Raw genomic sequence first — 18,437 nt, forward strand, 5'->3', positions numbered from 1 at the left:
TATCCAATCATTTGTGCGGAGGATGCTAAAGAGCGTTTGCAGGACATGGAGGCGTCAGCGTGATCACCTGCATTTACTTTTCTTTCTTTTTTAAAGGACGACTAGGCTATATCTGGGAAAATATTTATTTATTTTTTAGACATTTATTTTTATTTTTGGCCATCTTTTTGCCATAGAAATGCTACAGCCTCTTTAATTTCCTCAACAACAAAACATGTGAACATCACAACCCTTACCAAAATTAACCATGGTTTTATTGTAGGCCTAGTAAAACGGCTTAATTTTATTTTGTGGGATTTGTGAAAGCTTGAGACATAAAATCATAAAATCAATCAGGGATCTACAACATTTTTGCATATGGGCCCGGGGCTGAGTCGTAAGGAGGATATATTAATCATAAAACAATAATAATAAATAACCAATTAAATTTTTTTATTTACTTTTTTAGATTATTTTTATGACTATCAAAGACAAAACATTGAAATTATTGTCGTGAAAATTATAATTTTTTTGTGACAGAATTAATTATTGTGAAATTATGTTTCATTTAAAATTGGAAAGAATAACAAAATGTTTAATGATGTTGTGATAATTTTCCAATATTTTGAATATACTGAGTGTACTTGGATCTAATATTTTAAACGTAACTTGTTTGTTAATAGATATGCCTATTTGTGTGGACAGGACAAACACAATTGTATCAAATTCCAACACGGCATAACGCCGTCTATTTGAAATATGACGCTGGAATAGATTAGCCTACCTGTTGCTATGATTGCGAACAATGTGGTTATTGAATTTGTCATCAGTGATCATATCTAAAAAATGTAAAAAAAAAAAAAAATCTGTAAAATATAATTCGATTTTTCCAAGTAAAACAATGGTGAGGTTAAAAAAAAGACGAAGAAAAGAAAAGAAGAATAAGTTAACCACGAAATCATTATGCATTGATTTGCAATGCAGTGATGTAAGGATAGTCTTCCGTGATATGACCGCGTGTGTTCTAGTTAGCAAAATAGTGAAGGAAAGAAACGAACCTTTCAAAGCGAATTAACTGAATCACTGTTTTAAAGTTTTTGAAACAAGACATGCTAGTGACGCCTGCTGGTCAAAACTGTGTTAATGCAACAAACTCTAGTCAAAAACATGCATAAAACAGCTTTCACAAACTTTTGGAAAAACTATTGGAAGTACTTTATAATATATTAAATTGAATCACCAAATCATGAAATACCATTACATATTGGGTCTGTGTTATATTATACAGTTTGATATCAATCAGGGATCTACAACATTTTTGCATATGGGCCCGGGGCTGAGTCGTAAGGAGGATATATTAATCATAAAACAATAATAATAAATAACCAATTACATTTTTTAAATTACTTTTTTAGATTATTTTTATGACTATCAAAGACAAAACATTGAAATTATTGTCGTGAAAATTATAAAAAAAGAATAGAGCAAGCTGAGGTCTTTACACACACACACACACACACATACATAATTTATATATATATATATATATATATATATATATATATATATATATATATATATATATATATATATATATATATATATATATATATATATATAAATTATGTATGTGTGTGTGTGTGTGTGTGTGTGTGTAAAGACCTCAGCTTGCTCTATTCTTTTTTTATTCTATCTGTTTTGTTTCTATTTATTATATTATTTAAAAGCTCATGCTACGTGTACTGTGTTAACCTGACTGAGACTTGTTATAGCACTTATATTTCATTGCACTTTTTGTTGTTTTTGATTGCTTCCACTGTCCTCATTTGTAAGTCGCTTTGGATAAAAGCGTCTGCTAAATGAATAAATGTAAATGTAAATGTAATATTTTAATATTAATAAAATGTAAATGTAAACGTAAATTTAAATTTATTTTAATAATCTAAAATGTAGTAATCACCCAAAACATTTAATTCATTCTTCAAAACCTAGTAACTGTGTAAGTCAATTGGCCAGTGCAAAAATAAATAAATACATAAATAAAAAATGTTTTTGTCATGATGTGAGCCATACTGGTCAAATGTTTAGATGTTTTTTGTAATATTTAGACTTTTTTTTACTGTTGTTGGCACTGACTGCATTCTATACTATACAAGAATGTCACTTTTGTCTGTTATATCATATTGAACATTTTAGATTTACAGGAGAAGTCCATACCTTAGAATACAAAAAAAAAAAAAAAAAAAAAAAACCTTTATATACAGTACATTTATTTTTTTAGAGAAGTGAAGAAATAATATTTTTCTAGAGAAATAAACTGAAAACTGACAGTTGCTTGTTAATTTGTACACATAGTATTATATCTTCCGCTAACACAACAATGACAACACATCTTCCTATCACTCTTCCATGATAAGCAACTGTGAAAATTCAGTTTACATGTAAAACATTTCTACAGATAAATGATGTATGTATAAAGGGTTGTGACTGCTTCTTGTTAAAAAATGGAAGTGATAGTGCTGGCCAAACTCCATATGCTTCCAAAGTGATTATTTCATTACAATAACAGGCAGGCTATTTGCAAACATTCAATGTCAGATATTTATGGAATATACAGCACATGCATCTGACAGATTTTGATTAATAAATGGATAATGTTGCATCTGATGGCTCACACAATGAAGGCGTGCATTTAGTTACTGTGCAAACTGTAGACAATTGTACTTTGTAATTTTTTTAAAAAATAAAATAAAAATAAATAAATAAAAAAGGCCTATTCCTTTTAGCTTAAATCAGTCAGAAACTCAAATCTGGTGTAAACAAGGAATTAATTGTTGAGACATCTTTACTTCAACTTATTGTATAAAAAAAAAAATCCATAAACCCTAGCTTGTACCATTATTTGGCAAAGGGCTTAGCAGTCAGTCTGGACAAAAATACTTCTTAAGGAGCCTGTTCTGAGATATTGACTGTTGTTGCTGTTTTCTAAGCAATGAATGAATGCATGGATGAATAAACGGATAAATAAATACAAATTTACATACAGAGAAAGAGAGTATTTAAGTCTATCCACACTCCAGCGCGAGAGATGGCAATGTGCATGCAAGCTGGTTTGCAAGTCGCAAAAGAATTGTTGGTTTGTGCGCATGCGCGCCTGTTATACGGAAGTTTTGAACCTCAAGCCTTCTATAACTAGTACCTGATATTTAGTGTATATTCACGATATGTTTCTGCTTTACTTATGATAGACGCCAAATGTCTGTTTGATTTTTCCAGTTTTTTATAAAACTATAAATACAATACGTTTATAGGCAAGAATAGGTCAAATGTGGGTCATTTTAGTTCGGCCATAAACCAACGAAAGCGTTGACAGCTTTTCCGTACACTGCCATGCCCTTCGCCGAAGCAGCGCCGAAGAAAAAACAAGTTCGTTTCGCTAAGATGGAAGAGGGCATCGGCCACGACGAGCAGGAAGAGGATACGCTTTTCGACAAACGTAAAGACGTGAAGAAGGGACTGAAAAGCGCTCTGAAGCGGGGCAAAGGGGCACTGAAACCGGGGATTGATCAGGTTGATGTAGTTGGTAATACTGGGGCATGCAGGCGATGGCTAATCAGCCTAGCGCTCTGTGCATCGTTTCTTGGTCTGGTAGGTCTATGCATGTTCGGGTTGATTGTTATAACCTAGAACAGAAGACCTTCATATGAAAACATAAAACCTGTGCTTTGCAGCCTTAAAATCGTATCCCTTGTTATTTAATCTATGTGGGTAGTTTTGTGTCTGTATCAAAAAAGACAACTGTTAAAAACCCTTGTTATTGTAACGTAATTTCCTGGTCGCCTTGCAGTATCCTAGTGAAACAGGATTATTTGCATAAGGGAAAATGCCAGACAAGTTAGTGGTGTAACAGGGCTGACAGGTTCATCTTGGCCTGGGTATTATGGTACTATGGTAATACTATGATATTCTGACATGATACTGCCTGGTTACCATACGTGCCATGGATCATGCAACATAGTATGTGTAGTGTACTTGATTACCGTGGTATTAGCATGGTACCACATGCAGACAACACCATTAACACGTAGGGGTGGATGATATTAGCTCAGGCTGAGTTTAGTTTAGTAATGCAGTACTACACATACCACAATGATTAAGTGTGGGATTAGTAGAAAAATTGCAGAAATGTCATTTCCGAAGCACATTGTTTACCTTTAAATGTCAAGAAGTAACTTTATAGATGCATTTATAGCAATTGTAGTTCTAATCACCTCAGGGGTCATGATTTATGAACCGATTCTGTGCATTCCCTGAAAGTTATTTTATTTTTTTAAATACCAAATTATTTATAATATCAAAGTATTGTTTGAAAAAATCTTGGAGTACCATTTAATGTCAAGACTGGACCTCTGTTTTGAAATGTGCACAGTAACTATTGTAAACTTTTATGTTTATTGTTTTGTTTATATGGTATAATTTTAGGGAATGGCCATCTCTGTATTGGGACCTACCTTTGAAGACCTGGCTCTCAATGTCAACAAGAACATCAGTAATTTATCCTATATATTTGTGGGCCGTTCATCTGGATATATTGGAGGTTCCCTGTTAGGAGGGATCCTGTTTGACTATGTGAATCCCCATCTGCTTTTGGGTAAGGCCCATAGACTCCACAAAGAAAAGGACTTTGTGTTAATTGAAAGAGCCATTTAATATTTAACATTTGTAAATTATTTACTTATGAAAGTGTGTTATAACTGATTATAGGAGTTGGTCTAACAGTTAACCATATGGACCCCTAATGCAAAGTTTACAGGTCTGGAGAATCACCAGATTCAGCTGATTAACCTTTATTTTGGGGTAAACTATTTCTTTAAATGAATCAAAAAGAGCGAGATAAAGCACAGAAAGGACAACATAAACACAAGACTACAGAAAATCAGTTTAAATTGTACCAATAAAACATCCCTATGACTCTTCTAGAAGCTATCTTTTATGAGTTTAGTGACTGTTATCAGAGGAGCCATGTCTCATGGTTTATGTTTTGAGTTAGGACCCCACAGATTTGTACATTTCTTTAGCTGTAATGTGTTAGAAACTTTAAAAGTCATGGCAGTTACAGGACATTTGTCAGTAGTACATCGAAGTATGTTGTCCCCTTTTTATCTATTTGTGTGTATTTTTTTGGATACATTTGTGATATTATAAAGTATGATTCGTGATGCGTTACTCACAGTTGATTTATATCTGCAGGCTTCTCAATGTTAATCACAGCATTTGGGATGTCTGGTACTCCTTTCTGTACAAATTCTTGGCTGCTCACTGTTTTGATGTCCGGTGTGGGGGTGTCAATGGGAGTTTTAGATACAGGTAAGATAAGTGCTTGGTGTAGACCAGGTGTAGTAATTTAATTCCAGCTTTAAGCAATTAACAGTATGAATTTTAGTAGCATTAAACATTGTTTACGCTCATATATATATATATATATATATATATATATATATAAAAAACTAACCTTAAAAGGTGCTACTGTAATTGAGTTTCTGGTTGTCAACAGGCGGTAATGTTCTCATACTGAATACATGGGGAGAACAAGCTGGACCTCACATGCAGGCTCTACACTTCAGCTTTGCTGCTGGAGCCTTTGCCTCTCCAATCATAGCCAAAGTGCTCTTTGGCCACAGTTTCGACAATGTCTCCACTTACACATCTGGCCATGCCTCCAAGACCTTCAATCCCTACTGGACAACTTCCTATCTTAAGAACACCACTCAAACATCCATCAGACATACCTACATCTCGATTGGTTCTTTTGTTTTATTGGTGTCTCTCCTCTTTTTTTTCCTGTACTGCTGCAGTTTCAACAACTCGAATAGGGCAAAATCACCTTCGGGAAAGCAGCGGTTCTCCAAACATCATAACATGCTCATATTCATGTTGTCCTTGTTCTTTTTTTTCTATGTTGGAAGTGAGGTGGCGTATGGTTCCTTTATATTTATTTATGGCAAAGACTATGTTGGAATGAACGAGGTTCAGGCAGCAGGACTGAATTCACTCTTCTGGGGAACGTTTGCAGCTGGTCGTGGTCTGGCCATATTTTTTGCGGCTTGTCTGCGCCCAGGCATTCTGATCCTACTGAGTCTAGTGGGCACCACAGTTTCCGCGCTGCTGCTTTGTCTTTTTAACCAAAATCCCCCTATGCTCTGGGCGTGCACTGCTATGTATGGTGTCTCTATGTCTACCACTTTTCCTAGTGGAATTTCATGGGTTGAGCAGTACACGACTGTGACAGGGTGGTCAGCTGCGGTATTTGTGGTGGGTGCAGCTTTTGGAGAAATGGTTCTCCCAGCTCTCTTGGGCTTCTTACTGGGGCAGGTGCAGAATCAACCGTTGCTAATGTACCTGGCACTTGGCACATCCACCTTCACTTCTATCTTGTTCCCTGTCTTGTACAAATTAGCGTCACAAGGAGGGGAGGCCACCTTGCGGAAAACACCAGGGAAATGCACCAAGGGTGCTGATGATAGTGAGTATCGGCAAGCACTCCTGGACAATGCAGAGGAAGAAGAGGAGCTGGAAAATGAAAGTGAAGCTGACCAGTGGAATGATGCAGACTTTGAGGTGATAGAGATGGACGATGCCAGTCTATTGAGCTCTCCTTCTAAAGCCTCAGTGCCACCTGATGTTGCAGCCAGTGCATTTCCTGCCCAATCAGTGACTGCCCCATTGCCAGCACCCTCAAGAGACCCCACAACCCTGGCCTCTCTGTCTCACACGCTGCCCTTTTCCACAGACTCTCCCAGACGCAAACTGTTAATGTCCCTCAACAGGGAGAAGAAAGACTAATATGTTTTGAATATCTACAATCAAAGAAGTCTCAGACTTTAGCTCTTAGCCAGGAACTGAGAAGTGGCTGCTTTTTCTTTTTTTCTTGGGTGAAAAGATCACACTTGCCAGTTGATTTGGTACTTTCTTAATGCCAGCTGCATGCTTGACGTTCATTACATAAGGCAACATAACCCACTCCAAGTCTGTTTCTGCTCTCCACTGTACAGGATTATCCTAAAAAAAGTGTAATTAGCATATTGTACATTTAATTGAGAATCGTCCTGTTATTTCAGATCAGCCGAATTATTGGACACCATGTATGTTAGGTAGGATGTTGGACTATATCTCTTCTCTCATTTGTTATTGTTGATTAATTGACCATGAATTGAAGTATTTTGTACAATGGTTACCAGCACAATTCACAAGTTCACTAGTCTGTGAAATTAAGACACCCATTTTTGATTTGTATGGTCAGAATGAATGTATAAAGTTACATTAATAATATTTTGATGCTGAAGTCTTTGTTGAAAGTCAATTCAATTCAATTCAAGTTTATTTGTATAGCGCTTTTTACAATACAAATCGTTACAAAGCAACTTTACAGAAAATTATGTTTCTACAATATTTAGTAGTAGCTAGTAGTTTGTGCACGTTTGACAGGATTTTAGAAAAAAAATAAAATAATAATAATAATACAAGACGTAGTCAGCTAGACGATGAACTATCAATATTATTAATTAATAGTTATTAATGATGCAGTCACACATGTAGCAATAATTGTTAGTTCTGTTTGTTGATTCAGGGTCAGCATCATCTGGGGTCCTCTGAGGGTCAGCATCATCTCTTCTCCGGTGTTCTGGATCCAGACTGGAGCTTGTGTAAATCCTACCCGTGGCAAAACATAGAAACAAAATAGAGACATCATTAGCATAGCTGCTGATCCAACAAAGTAAAATTAGTTTAACCCCCAAGCTAATGAATAAGAATGCACATTTGATCAGATGCAACTACACTCACAATTTAAAAGATACATTATTCGTATGCTCGGCGAAAGAGATGTGTTTTTAATCTAGATTTAAATAGAGAGTGTGTCTGAACCCCGAACATTATCAGGAAGGCTATTCCAGAGTTTGGGAGCCAAATGTGAGAAAGCTCTGCCTCCTTTAGTGGACTTTGCTATCCTAGGAACGACCAAAAGTCCAGCGTTTTGTGACCTTAGGGTGCGTGATGGGTTGTAGCATGGTAGAAGGCTAGTTAGGTACGCAGGAGCTAAACCATTTAGGGCCTTATAGGTAAGTAATGATAATTTGTAACTGATAAGGAAACTTAATAGGTAGCCAGTGCAGAGACTGTAAAATTGGGGTAATATGATCATATTTTCTTGACCTCGTAAGGACTCTTGCTGCTGCATTTTGGACGACCTGTAGCTTGTTTATTGAAGAAGCAGGACAACCACCTAGAAGTGCATTACAATAGTCCAGTCTAGAGGTCATGAATGCATGAACTAGCTTTTCTGCATCAGAAACAGATAACATGTTTCGTAGCTTGGGAATGTTTCTAAGATGGAAGAATGCAGTTTTTGTAACATTGGAAATATGATTTTCAAAAGACAAATTGCTGTCTAATATAACACCCAGATTTCTGACTGTAGAGGAAGTAACAGTACATCCGTCTAGTTGCAGATTGTAATCTACAAGATTCTGTGTAGTATTTTTTGGACGGGTCGACTGGGGGCCATAGTGGAGAGTGATGCCGAACCTCCTCTCAACCAGTCAGCCCTGAGCGACCTCTCCTGGTCCCACGAAACACGACCAGGCGGGTACCCTCAAAACCATTTCCTATATCCCGCTCAGTGGCTGGAGAGGAAGTATCAAAGAACATACTGCTGGATCTTGGTGATGGGAGTCCTTCTGTGACAATCGTGACCCAGAGAAACACAGGGAGAGAGAAAGATCCAAACTCAGATATGTTTATTGGGATAATCCAAATTGTGGTCAAAAAACAGCCAAGGTCAAAACCAAACAATCAGTCCAAAACAAGTAAACAAAAGAGAGAACAGGAAAGGGAATGGAACGGGAACTCGGAGGACGAGAAGACAGTGAAGTGCCTAAGGGGAAGTGAGCCCACTAGTGGACACCCAGGGAAACAGAGACTAGACAGCGTGACAAATTAACCATGGTTTTATTGTAGGCCTAGTAAAACGGCTTAATTTTATTTTGTGGGATTTGTGAAAGCTTGAGACATAAAATCATAAAATCAATCAGGGATCTACAACATTTTTGCATATGGGCCCTGGCTGAGTCGTATGGAGGACTCCTACCGCACTGACAACATTGGAGAAGGAAACGGGCTATCATAAAACAATAATAATAAATAACCAAGTAATTTTTTTTTTACTTTTTTAGATTATTTCTATGCCTATCAAAGACAAAACTTATTGTCGTGAAAATTATAATTTTTTGTGAAAGAATTAATTATTGTGAATAGTTAATAATTGTGAAATTATGTTTAATTTAAAAATCGCAAAGAATAACAAAAGGTTTAACGATGTTGTAATAATTTTTCAATATTTTGAATATACTGAGTGTACTTGGGTCTAATATTTTAAACGTAACTTGTTTGTTAATAGATATGCCTATTTGTGTGGACAGGACAAACACAATTGGATCTAATTCCAACACGGCATAACGCCGTCTATTTGAAATATGACGCTGGAATAGATTAGCCTACCTGTTGCTATGATTGCAAACAAAGTGGTTATTGAATTTGTCATCAGTGATCATATCTAAAAAATTTAAAATTTAAATTTTTAAAAATTTAAAATATTCTGTAAAATATAATTATATTTTTCCAAATAAAACAAGCTTGAGGTTTAAAAAAAAAGAAGAAAAGAAAAGAAGAATAAGTTAACCATGAAATCATTATGCAGTGATTTGCAATGTGTTCTAGTTAGCAAAATAGTGAAGGAAAAAAACGAACCTTTCAAAGCGAATTAACTGAATCACTGTTTTAAAAGTTTTTGAAACAACACATGCTAGTGACGCCTGCTGGTCAAAACTGTGTTAATGCAACAAACTCAAAAACATGCATAAAACAGCTTTCACAAACTTTTGGAAAAAATATTGGAAGTACTTTATAATATATTACATTTAATTACCAAATCATGAAATACCATTACATATTGGGTCTGTGTTATATTATACAGTGTAATATATATATATATGTATATATATTATGTGTGTGTGTGTGTGTGTGTGTGTAACGACCTCTAACACTAGCTTGCTCTATTCTTTTTTTATTATGTTTTGCCCATCTGTTTTGTTTTATTTATTATATTATTTAAAATCCCATGCTACGTGTACGGTGTTAACCTAACTGAGACTTGTTATAGCACTTATATTTCATTGCACTTTTTGTTGTTTTTGATTGCTTCCACTGTCTTCATTTGTAAGTCGCTTTGGATAAAAGTGTCTGCTAAATGAATAAATGTAAACGTAAATGTAAATGTAAAATTATTTTAATAATCTAAAATGTAGTAATCACCCAAAACATTTAATTCATACTTCGAAAGTAACTAGTAACTGCGTAAGTCAATTGGCCAGTGCAAAAATAAATAAATACATAAATAAAAATGTTTTTGTCATGATGTGAGCCAGACTTTTTTTTATTGTTGTTGGCACTGACTGCTTTCTATACTATACAAGAATGTCACTTTTGTCTTTTATATCATATTGATCATTTTAGATTTACAGAAGTCAATACCTTAAGAATACAAAAAAAAATTTTATACAGTACATTAATTTTTTAGATAAGTGAAGAAATAATATTTTTAGAGAAATAAACTGAAAACTGACAGTTGCTTGTTAATTTGTACACATAGTATTATATCTTCCGCTAACACAACAATGACAACACATCTTCCTATCACTCTTCCATGATAAGCAACTGTGAAAATTCAGTTTACATGTAAAACATTTCTACAGATAAATGATGTATGTATAAAGGGTTGTGACTGCTTCTTGTTAAAAAATGGTAGTGACAGTGCTGGGCAAACTCCATATGCTTCCAAATTGATTATTTCATTACAATAACAGGCAGGCTATTTGCAAACATTCAATGTCAGATATTTATGGAATATACAGCACATGCATCTGACAGATTTTGATTAATGAACGGATAATTCTACATCTGATGGCTCACACAATGAAGGGATTTTTAGAAGTAGTGAAGAGTTTCACTGAGAATCAGATCATCAATTTTAGTTCAACAAGCTGTGTGCATTGAGTTTATATGCAAAATGTAGACAATTGTACTTACTCTGTTGCATACATGAAAAAAGGCCTATTCCTTTTAGCTTAAATCAGTAAGAAACTCAAATCTGGTGTAAACAAGGAACTAATTGTTGAGACATCTTTAATTCAATTTATTGTAAAAAAAAAAAAAAAAAAAAAAAAAAACGCCCATGTAATCCATAAACCCTAGCTTGTATCATTATTCTGCAAAGGGTTTAGCAGTCAGTTTGGACAAAAATAATTCTTAAGGAGCCTGTTCTGAGATATTAACTGTTGTTGCTGTTTTCTAAGCAAATAATGAATGAATGAATAAACGGATAAATAAATAAAAATGTACCTAGAGAGAAAGAGAGTATTTAAGTCTATCCACACTGCAGCGCGAGAGATGTGCATGCAAGCTGGTTTGCAAGCCGCAAAAGAATTGTTGGTTTGTGCGCATGCGCGCCTATTATACGGAAGTTTTGAACCTCAAGCCTTCTATAACTAGTACCTGATATTTACAGTGTATATTCACGATATATTTTTGCTTTACTTATGGTCGACGCCAAATGTCTGTTTGGTTTTTCCAGTTTTTTTACAAAACCATAAATACAATACGTTGATAGGCAAGAATAGGTCAAATGTGGGTCATTTTAGTTCGGCCATAAACCAACGAAAGCGTTGACAGCTTTTCCGTACACAACAGCGCGACGTGCTGCCATGCCCTTCGCCGAAGCAGCGCCGAAGAAAAAACAAGTTCGTTTCGCTAAGATGGAAGAGGGCATCGGCCACGACGAGCAGGAAGAGGATACGCTTTTCGACAAACGTAAAGACGTGAAGAAGGGACTGAAAAGCGCTCTGAAGCGGGGCAAAGGGGCACTGAAACCGGGGATTGATCAGGTTGATGTAGTTGGTAATACTGGGGCATGCAGGCGATGGCTAGTCAGCCTAGCGCTCTGTGCATCGTTTCTTGGTCTGGTAGGTCTATGCATGTTCGGGTTGATTGTTATAACCTAAAACAGAAGACCTTCATATGAAAACATAAAACCTGTGCTTTGCAGCCTTAAAATCGTATCCCTTGTTATTTCATCTATGTGGGTAGTTCTGTGTCTGTATCAAAAAAGACAACTGTTAAAAACCCTTGTTATTATAACGTAATTTCCTGGTCGCCTTGCAGTATCCTAGTGAAACAGGATTATTTGCATAAAGGAAAATGCCAGACAAGTTAGTGGTGTAACAGGGCTGACAGGTTCATCCTTGCCTGGGTATTATGGTACTATGGTAATACTATGATATTCTGACATGATACTGCCTGGTTACCATACGTGCCATGGATCATGTAACATAGTATGTGTAGTGTACTTGATTACCGTGGTATTAGCATGGTACCACATGCAGACAACACCATTAACACGTAGGGGTGGATGATATTAGTTTAGTAATGCAGTACTACACATACCATAACGATTAAGTGTGGGATTAGTAGAAAAATTGCAGAAATGTCATTTCCGAAGCACATTGTTTACCTTTTAATGTCAAGAAGTAACTTTATAGATGCATTTATAGCAATTGTAGTTCTAATCACCTCAGGAACCATGATTTATGAACCGATTCTGTGCATGCCCTGAAAGTTATTTTATTTTTTTAAATACCAAATTATTTATAATATCAAAGTATTGTTTGAAAAAATCTTGGAGTACCATTTAATGTCAAGACTGGACCTCTGTTTTGAAATGTGCACAGTAACTATTGTAAACTTTTATGTTTATTGTTTTGTTTATATGGTATAATTTTAGGGAATGGCCATCTCTGTATTGGGACCTACCTTTGAAGACCTGGCTCTCAATGTCAACAAGAACATCAGTAATTTATCCTATATATTTGTGGGCCGTTCATCTGGATATATTGGAGGTTCCCTGTTAGGAGGGATCCTGTTTGACTATGTGAATCCCCATCTGCTTTTGGGTAAGGCCCATAGACTCCACAAAGAAAAGGACTTTGTGTTAATTGAAAGAGTTTATATTAATATTTAACTTTTTTGTAAATTTTTTACACTTATGAAAGTGTGTTATAACTGATTATAGGAGTTGGTCTAACAGTTAACCATATGGACTCATAATGCAAAGGTTGCAGGTTTGGAAAATCACCAGATTCAGCTGATTAACCTTTATTTTGGGGTAAACTGTTTCTTTAAATGAATCAAAAAGAGAGATAAAAATCACAGAAAGGGCAAAATAAACAGAAGACTACAGAAAATCAGATTAAATTGTACAATAAAACATTCATTGTTACTCTTCTAGAAGCTATCTTTTATGAGTTTAGTGACTGTTATCAGAGGAGCCATGACTGCTGGTTTATGTTTTGTGTTATGACCCCACAGATTTGTAAATTTCTTTAGCTGTAATACAGTATGTTAGAAACTTTAAAAGTCATGGCAGTTACAGGACATTTGTCAGTAGTACATTGAGGTATGTTGTCCCTTTTTATGTTTTTTTTTTTTTGTTGATACATTGGTGATATTATAACGTATGATTATTGATGTGTTACTCACAGTTGATTTATATCTGCAGGCTTCTCATTGTTAATCACAGCATTTGGGATGTCTGGTACTCCTTTCTGTAAAAAGTCTTGGCTGCTCACTGTTTTGATGTCCGGTGTGGGGGTGTCAGTGGGAGTTTTAGATACAGGTAAGATAAGTGCTTGGTGTAGACAAGGTGTTGTAATTTAAATCCAGCTTTAAGCAATTAAAAGTATTAATTTTAGTAGCAATAAGCATTTTTAACACACTTATACTGTGTGTATATATATAATATACAAAATTAAAAGCGGATCAAAAAAGTTGACCAAATTTGTCCTGAGACATGGTTTTTAACTTTGATGAAAGGTTTGATCCATCAAAAAAAAAAAAAAAATTTTTATATATATATATATATATATATATATATATATATATATATATATATATATATATATATATATACAGTATTGTTCAAAATAATAGCAGTACAATGTGACTAACCAGAATAATCAAGGTTTTTCGTATATTTTTTTATTGCTACGTGGCAAACAAGTTACCAGTAGGTTCAGTAGATTCTCAGAAAACAAATGAGACCCAGCATTCATGATATGCACGCTCTTAAGGCTGTGCAATTGGGCAATTAGTTGAATTAGTTGAAAGGGGTGTGTTCAAAAAAATAGCAGTGTGGCATTCAATCACTGAGGTCATCAATTTTGTGAAGAAACAGGTGTGAATCAGGTGGCCCCTATTTAAGGATGAAGCCAACACTTGTTGAACATGCATTTGAAAGCTGAGGAAAATGGGTCGTTCAAGACATTGTTCAGAAGAACAGCGTACTTTGATTAAAAAGTTGATTAGAGAGGGGAAAACCTATAAAGAGGTGCAAAAAATGATAGTCTGTTCAGCTAAAATGATCTCCAATGCCTTAAAATGGAGAGCAAAACCAGAGAGACGTGGAAGAAAACGGAAGACCACCATCAAAATGGATAGAAGAATAACCAGAATGGCAAAGGCTCAGCCAATGATCACCTCCAGGATGATCAAAGACAGTCTGGAGTTACCTGTAAGTACTGTGACAGTTAGAAGACGTCTGTGTGAAGCTAATCTATTTTCAAGAATCCCCCGCAAAGTCCCTCTGTTAAAAAAAAGGCATGTGCAGAAGAGGTTACAATTTGCCAAAGAACACATCAACTGGCCTAAAGAGAAATGGAGGAACATTTTGTGGACTGATGAGAGTAAAATTGTTCTTTTTGGGTCCAAGGGCCACAGGCAGTTTGTGAGACGACCCCCAAACTCTGAATTCAAGCAACAGTACACAGTGAAGACAGTGAAGCATGGAGGTGCAAGCATCATGATATGGGCATGTTTCTCCTACTATGGTGTTGGGCCTATTTATCGCATACCAGGGATCATGGATCAGTTTGCATATGTTAAAATACTTGAAGAGGTCATGTTGCCCTATGCTGAAGAGGACATGCCCTTGAAATGGTTGTTTCAACAAGACAATGACCCAAAACACACTAGTAAACGGGCAAAGTCTTGGTTCCAAACCAACAAAATTAATGTTATGGAGTGGCCAGCCCAATCTCCAGACCTTAATAACTTGTGGGGTGATATCAAAAATGCTGTTTCTGAAGCAAAACCAAGAAATGTGAATGAATTGTGGAATGTTGTTAAAGAATCATGGAGTGGAATAACAGCTGAGAGGTGCCACAAGTTGGTTGACTCCATGCCACACAGATGTCAAGCAGTTTTGAAAAACTGTGGTCATACAACTAAATATTAGTTTAGTGATTCACAGGATTGCTAAATCCCAGAAAAAAAAAAATGTTTGTACAAAATAGTTTTGAGTTTGTACAAAGGTAGACACTGCTATTTTTTTGAACACACCCCTTTCAACTAATTGCCCAATTGCACAGCCTTAAGAGCGTGCATATCATGAATGCTGGGTCTTGTTTGTTTTCTGACAATCTACTGAACCTACTGGTAACTTTTTTGCGACGTAGCAATAAAAAATATACTAAAAACCTTGATTATTCTGGTTAGTCACATTGTACTGCTATTATTTTGAACAATACTGTATATATATATATATATATATATATATATATATATATATATATATATATATATATATATATATATATATATAACCTACAAGGTGCTACTGCAATTGAGTTTCTGGTTGTCAACAGGCGGTAATGTTCTCATACTGAATACATGGGGAAAACAAGCTGGACCTCACCTGCAGGCTCTACACTTCAGCTTTGCTGCTGGAGCCTTTGCCTCTCCAATCATAGCCAAGCTATTCTTTGGCCACAGTTCCGACAATGTCTCTACTACATCTGGCCATGCCTCCAAGACCTACAATGCCTATTCCCAAACTTCCAATCTAAAGAACACCACTCTAATATCCATGACATATACCTACATTGTGATTGGTGCTTTTGTTTTATTGGTGTCTTTCCTCTTTTTTCTCCTGTATTGCTGCAGTTCCCCCAACTCAAATAGGGCACCTTCCGGAAAGCAGCGGTTCTCCAAACATCATAACATGCTCATATTCATGTTGTCCTTGTTCTTTTTTTTCTATGTTGGAAGTGAGGTGGCGTATGGTTCCTTTATATTTATTTATGGCAAAGACTATGTTGGAATGAACGAGGTTCAGGCAGCAGGACTGAATTCACTCTTCTGGGGAACGTTTGCAGCTGCTCGTGGTCTGGCCATATTTTTTGCGGCTTGTCTGCGCCCAGGCATCCTGATCCTACTGAGTCTAGTGGGCACCACAGTTTCCGCGCTCCTGCTTTGTCTTTTTAGCCGAAATTTCCCTATGCTCTGGGCGTGCACTGCTATGTATGGTGTCTCTATGTCTACCACTTTTCCTAGTGGAATTTCATGGGTTGAGCAGTACACGACTGTGACAGGGTGGTCAGCTGCGGTATTTGTGGTGGGTGCAGCTCTTGGAGAAATGGTTCTCCCAGCTCTCTTGGGCTTCTTCCTGGGGCAGGTGCAGAATCAGCCGTTGCTAATGTACCTGACACTTGGCACATCCACCTTCACTTCTATCTTGTTCCCTGTCTTGTACAAATTAGCGTCACAAGGAAGGGAGGCCACCTTGCGGAAAACACCAGGGAAATGCACCAAGGGTGCTGATGATAGTGAGTATCGGCAAGCACTCCTGGACAATGCAGAGGAAGAAGAGGAGCTGGAAAATGAAAGTGAAGCTGACCAGTGTAATGAAGCAGACTTTGAGGTGATAGAGATGGACGATGCCACCCTATTGAGCTCTCCTTCTAAAGCCTCAGTGCCACCTGATGTTGCAGCCAGTGCATTTCCTGCCCAATCAGTGACCGCCCCATTGCCAGCACCAACAACCTTGGCCTCTCTGTCTCACACGCTGCCCTTTTCCACAGACTCTCCCCCGACACAAACTGTTAATTTCCCTCAACAGGGAGAAGACTAATATGTTTTGAATATCTACAATCAAAGAAGTCTCAGACTTTAGCTCTTAGCCAGAAACTGAGAAGTGGCTGCTGTTTCTTTTTTTCTTGGGTGAAAAGATCACACTAGCCAGTGGATTTGGTACTTTCTTAATGCCAGCTGCATGCTTGATGTTCATTACATAAGCAACATAAGCCACACCAAGTCTGTTTCTGCTCACCACTGTACAGGATTATCCTAAAAAATTGTAAATAGCATATTGTAAATTTAATTGAGAATCGTCCTGTTATTTCAGATCAGCCTAATTATTGGACACCATGTATGTTAGGTAGGAGGTTGTACCATATCTCTTCTCTCATTTGTTATTGTTGATTAATTGACCATGAATTCAAGTATTTTGTACAATGTTACCAGCACAATTCACAAGTTCACTTGTCTGTGAAATTAAGACACCCATTTTTGATTTGTATAAAGTTAAATTAATATTTTGATGCTGAAGTCTTTTTTGAAAGTCCTTACCTTTCATGTTTACAAAATATTTAGGGGTTCAAGCACGCAGTGCTGAAACCCTATTGTAATTGTTTGGATTTTTTTTATTATTATTATTCTTCCGCCTTAAAACTGAACGTGCAGCCCAAACCGTAAGGCCTAGAGAGCTGAAACTTGGTCAGATGGTAGTAGTCCTGCTCGCTACTCAGATACAAAGAACAGGCTCAATCGGCCTAACGGGGGTGCTACAGCGCAAAAAACTAAAATTTGTGAAATTTTTGGCCGCAGGTCGTAAACCGTTAGCCATAGACTCAAAAACATGGCATCGTTGCAATCCTTGGGTTAGCCCGAACAAAAGTGTATGGCGCCATTTTTAGGTCTACGACGCACCGTTTTCTCGCAAAATCGAGTTAAATCCGAAACCTACTTTTGCTAACTAGTCCTAGGATTTTAAACCAATCGGAACCAAACCACTGCAGAAATATTCCCTGGACACTCAATATCAATTAATATCAATTAATTATAAAAAAAAAAGTTGAAATTTCGATTCTTGCGCGAAACAGTACGCCAAAAAGCGTCTATGCTAACGTTAGCCAAATGTTATTAGTTTTAAGCACCACAGTTTTAAGCACCTATTTGAAAGGGTTAACGGAAGTTGATCGGAACGAAACTTGCTGGGTACGTTTGACTCATGAACCTTAAGGTCTGTGAGAATTTTGAAAGAAATCGGCCACTAGTTGGTGCTAACGAGTTTTATGGCTTTGTAATCACGTGGTGTTTCACATATCAACACAATATGCATATCATTTGATAGATCTCCTCATAATGCACAACTTTGCCTCAAGAACCACTGCAGTAATATTCTGTGGACTCTCTAGATCAATAATTACCAAAAATGTAAAATTTTGTAGTTTGGT

At 36.4% G+C, this 18,437-nt stretch overlaps 1 protein-coding gene and 1 long non-coding RNA gene across 7 annotated transcripts in view; both read left to right on the plus strand.

Annotated features, from left to right (window-relative positions):
- The window catches only part of LOC127983660 (uncharacterized), a 62,983-nt gene that overhangs the window by 23,992 nt on the left and 20,554 nt on the right, over positions 1-18,437 (plus strand). The window lies entirely within an intron of this gene.
- On the plus strand, positions 3,115-17,520 carry mfsd4b (major facilitator superfamily domain containing 4B). Of its 6 annotated transcripts, none has more exons than XM_052585868.1 (5): positions 3,117-3,300; positions 11,712-12,053; positions 12,872-13,040; positions 13,646-13,762; positions 15,789-17,520. In XM_052585868.1, the coding sequence occupies exons 2-5, from the start codon at positions 11,796-11,798 to the stop codon at positions 17,051-17,053; spliced, it is 1,809 nt and encodes a 602-aa protein (XP_052441828.1). In that variant the 5' UTR covers positions 3,117-3,300; positions 11,712-11,795; the 3' UTR covers positions 17,054-17,520. The 6 variants fall into 6 exon arrangements, with proteins under 6 accessions (XP_052441829.1, XP_052441828.1, XP_052441826.1 ...); XM_052585866.1 differs by lacking the exons at positions 11,712-12,053; positions 12,872-13,040; positions 13,646-13,762 and adding exons at positions 4,462-4,630; positions 5,230-5,346; positions 5,534-6,597 and having other exon boundaries at positions 3,120-3,627; positions 16,844-17,520; XM_052585865.1 differs by lacking the exons at positions 11,712-12,053; positions 12,872-13,040; positions 13,646-13,762 and adding exons at positions 4,462-4,630; positions 5,230-5,346; positions 5,534-6,351 and having other exon boundaries at positions 3,120-3,627; positions 16,598-17,520.

The sequence above is a fragment of the Carassius gibelio genome, chromosome B20 (assembly GCF_023724105.1).
Source record: "Carassius gibelio isolate Cgi1373 ecotype wild population from Czech Republic chromosome B20, carGib1.2-hapl.c, whole genome shotgun sequence".
NCBI lineage: Eukaryota > Metazoa > Chordata > Actinopteri > Cypriniformes > Cyprinidae > Carassius > Carassius gibelio.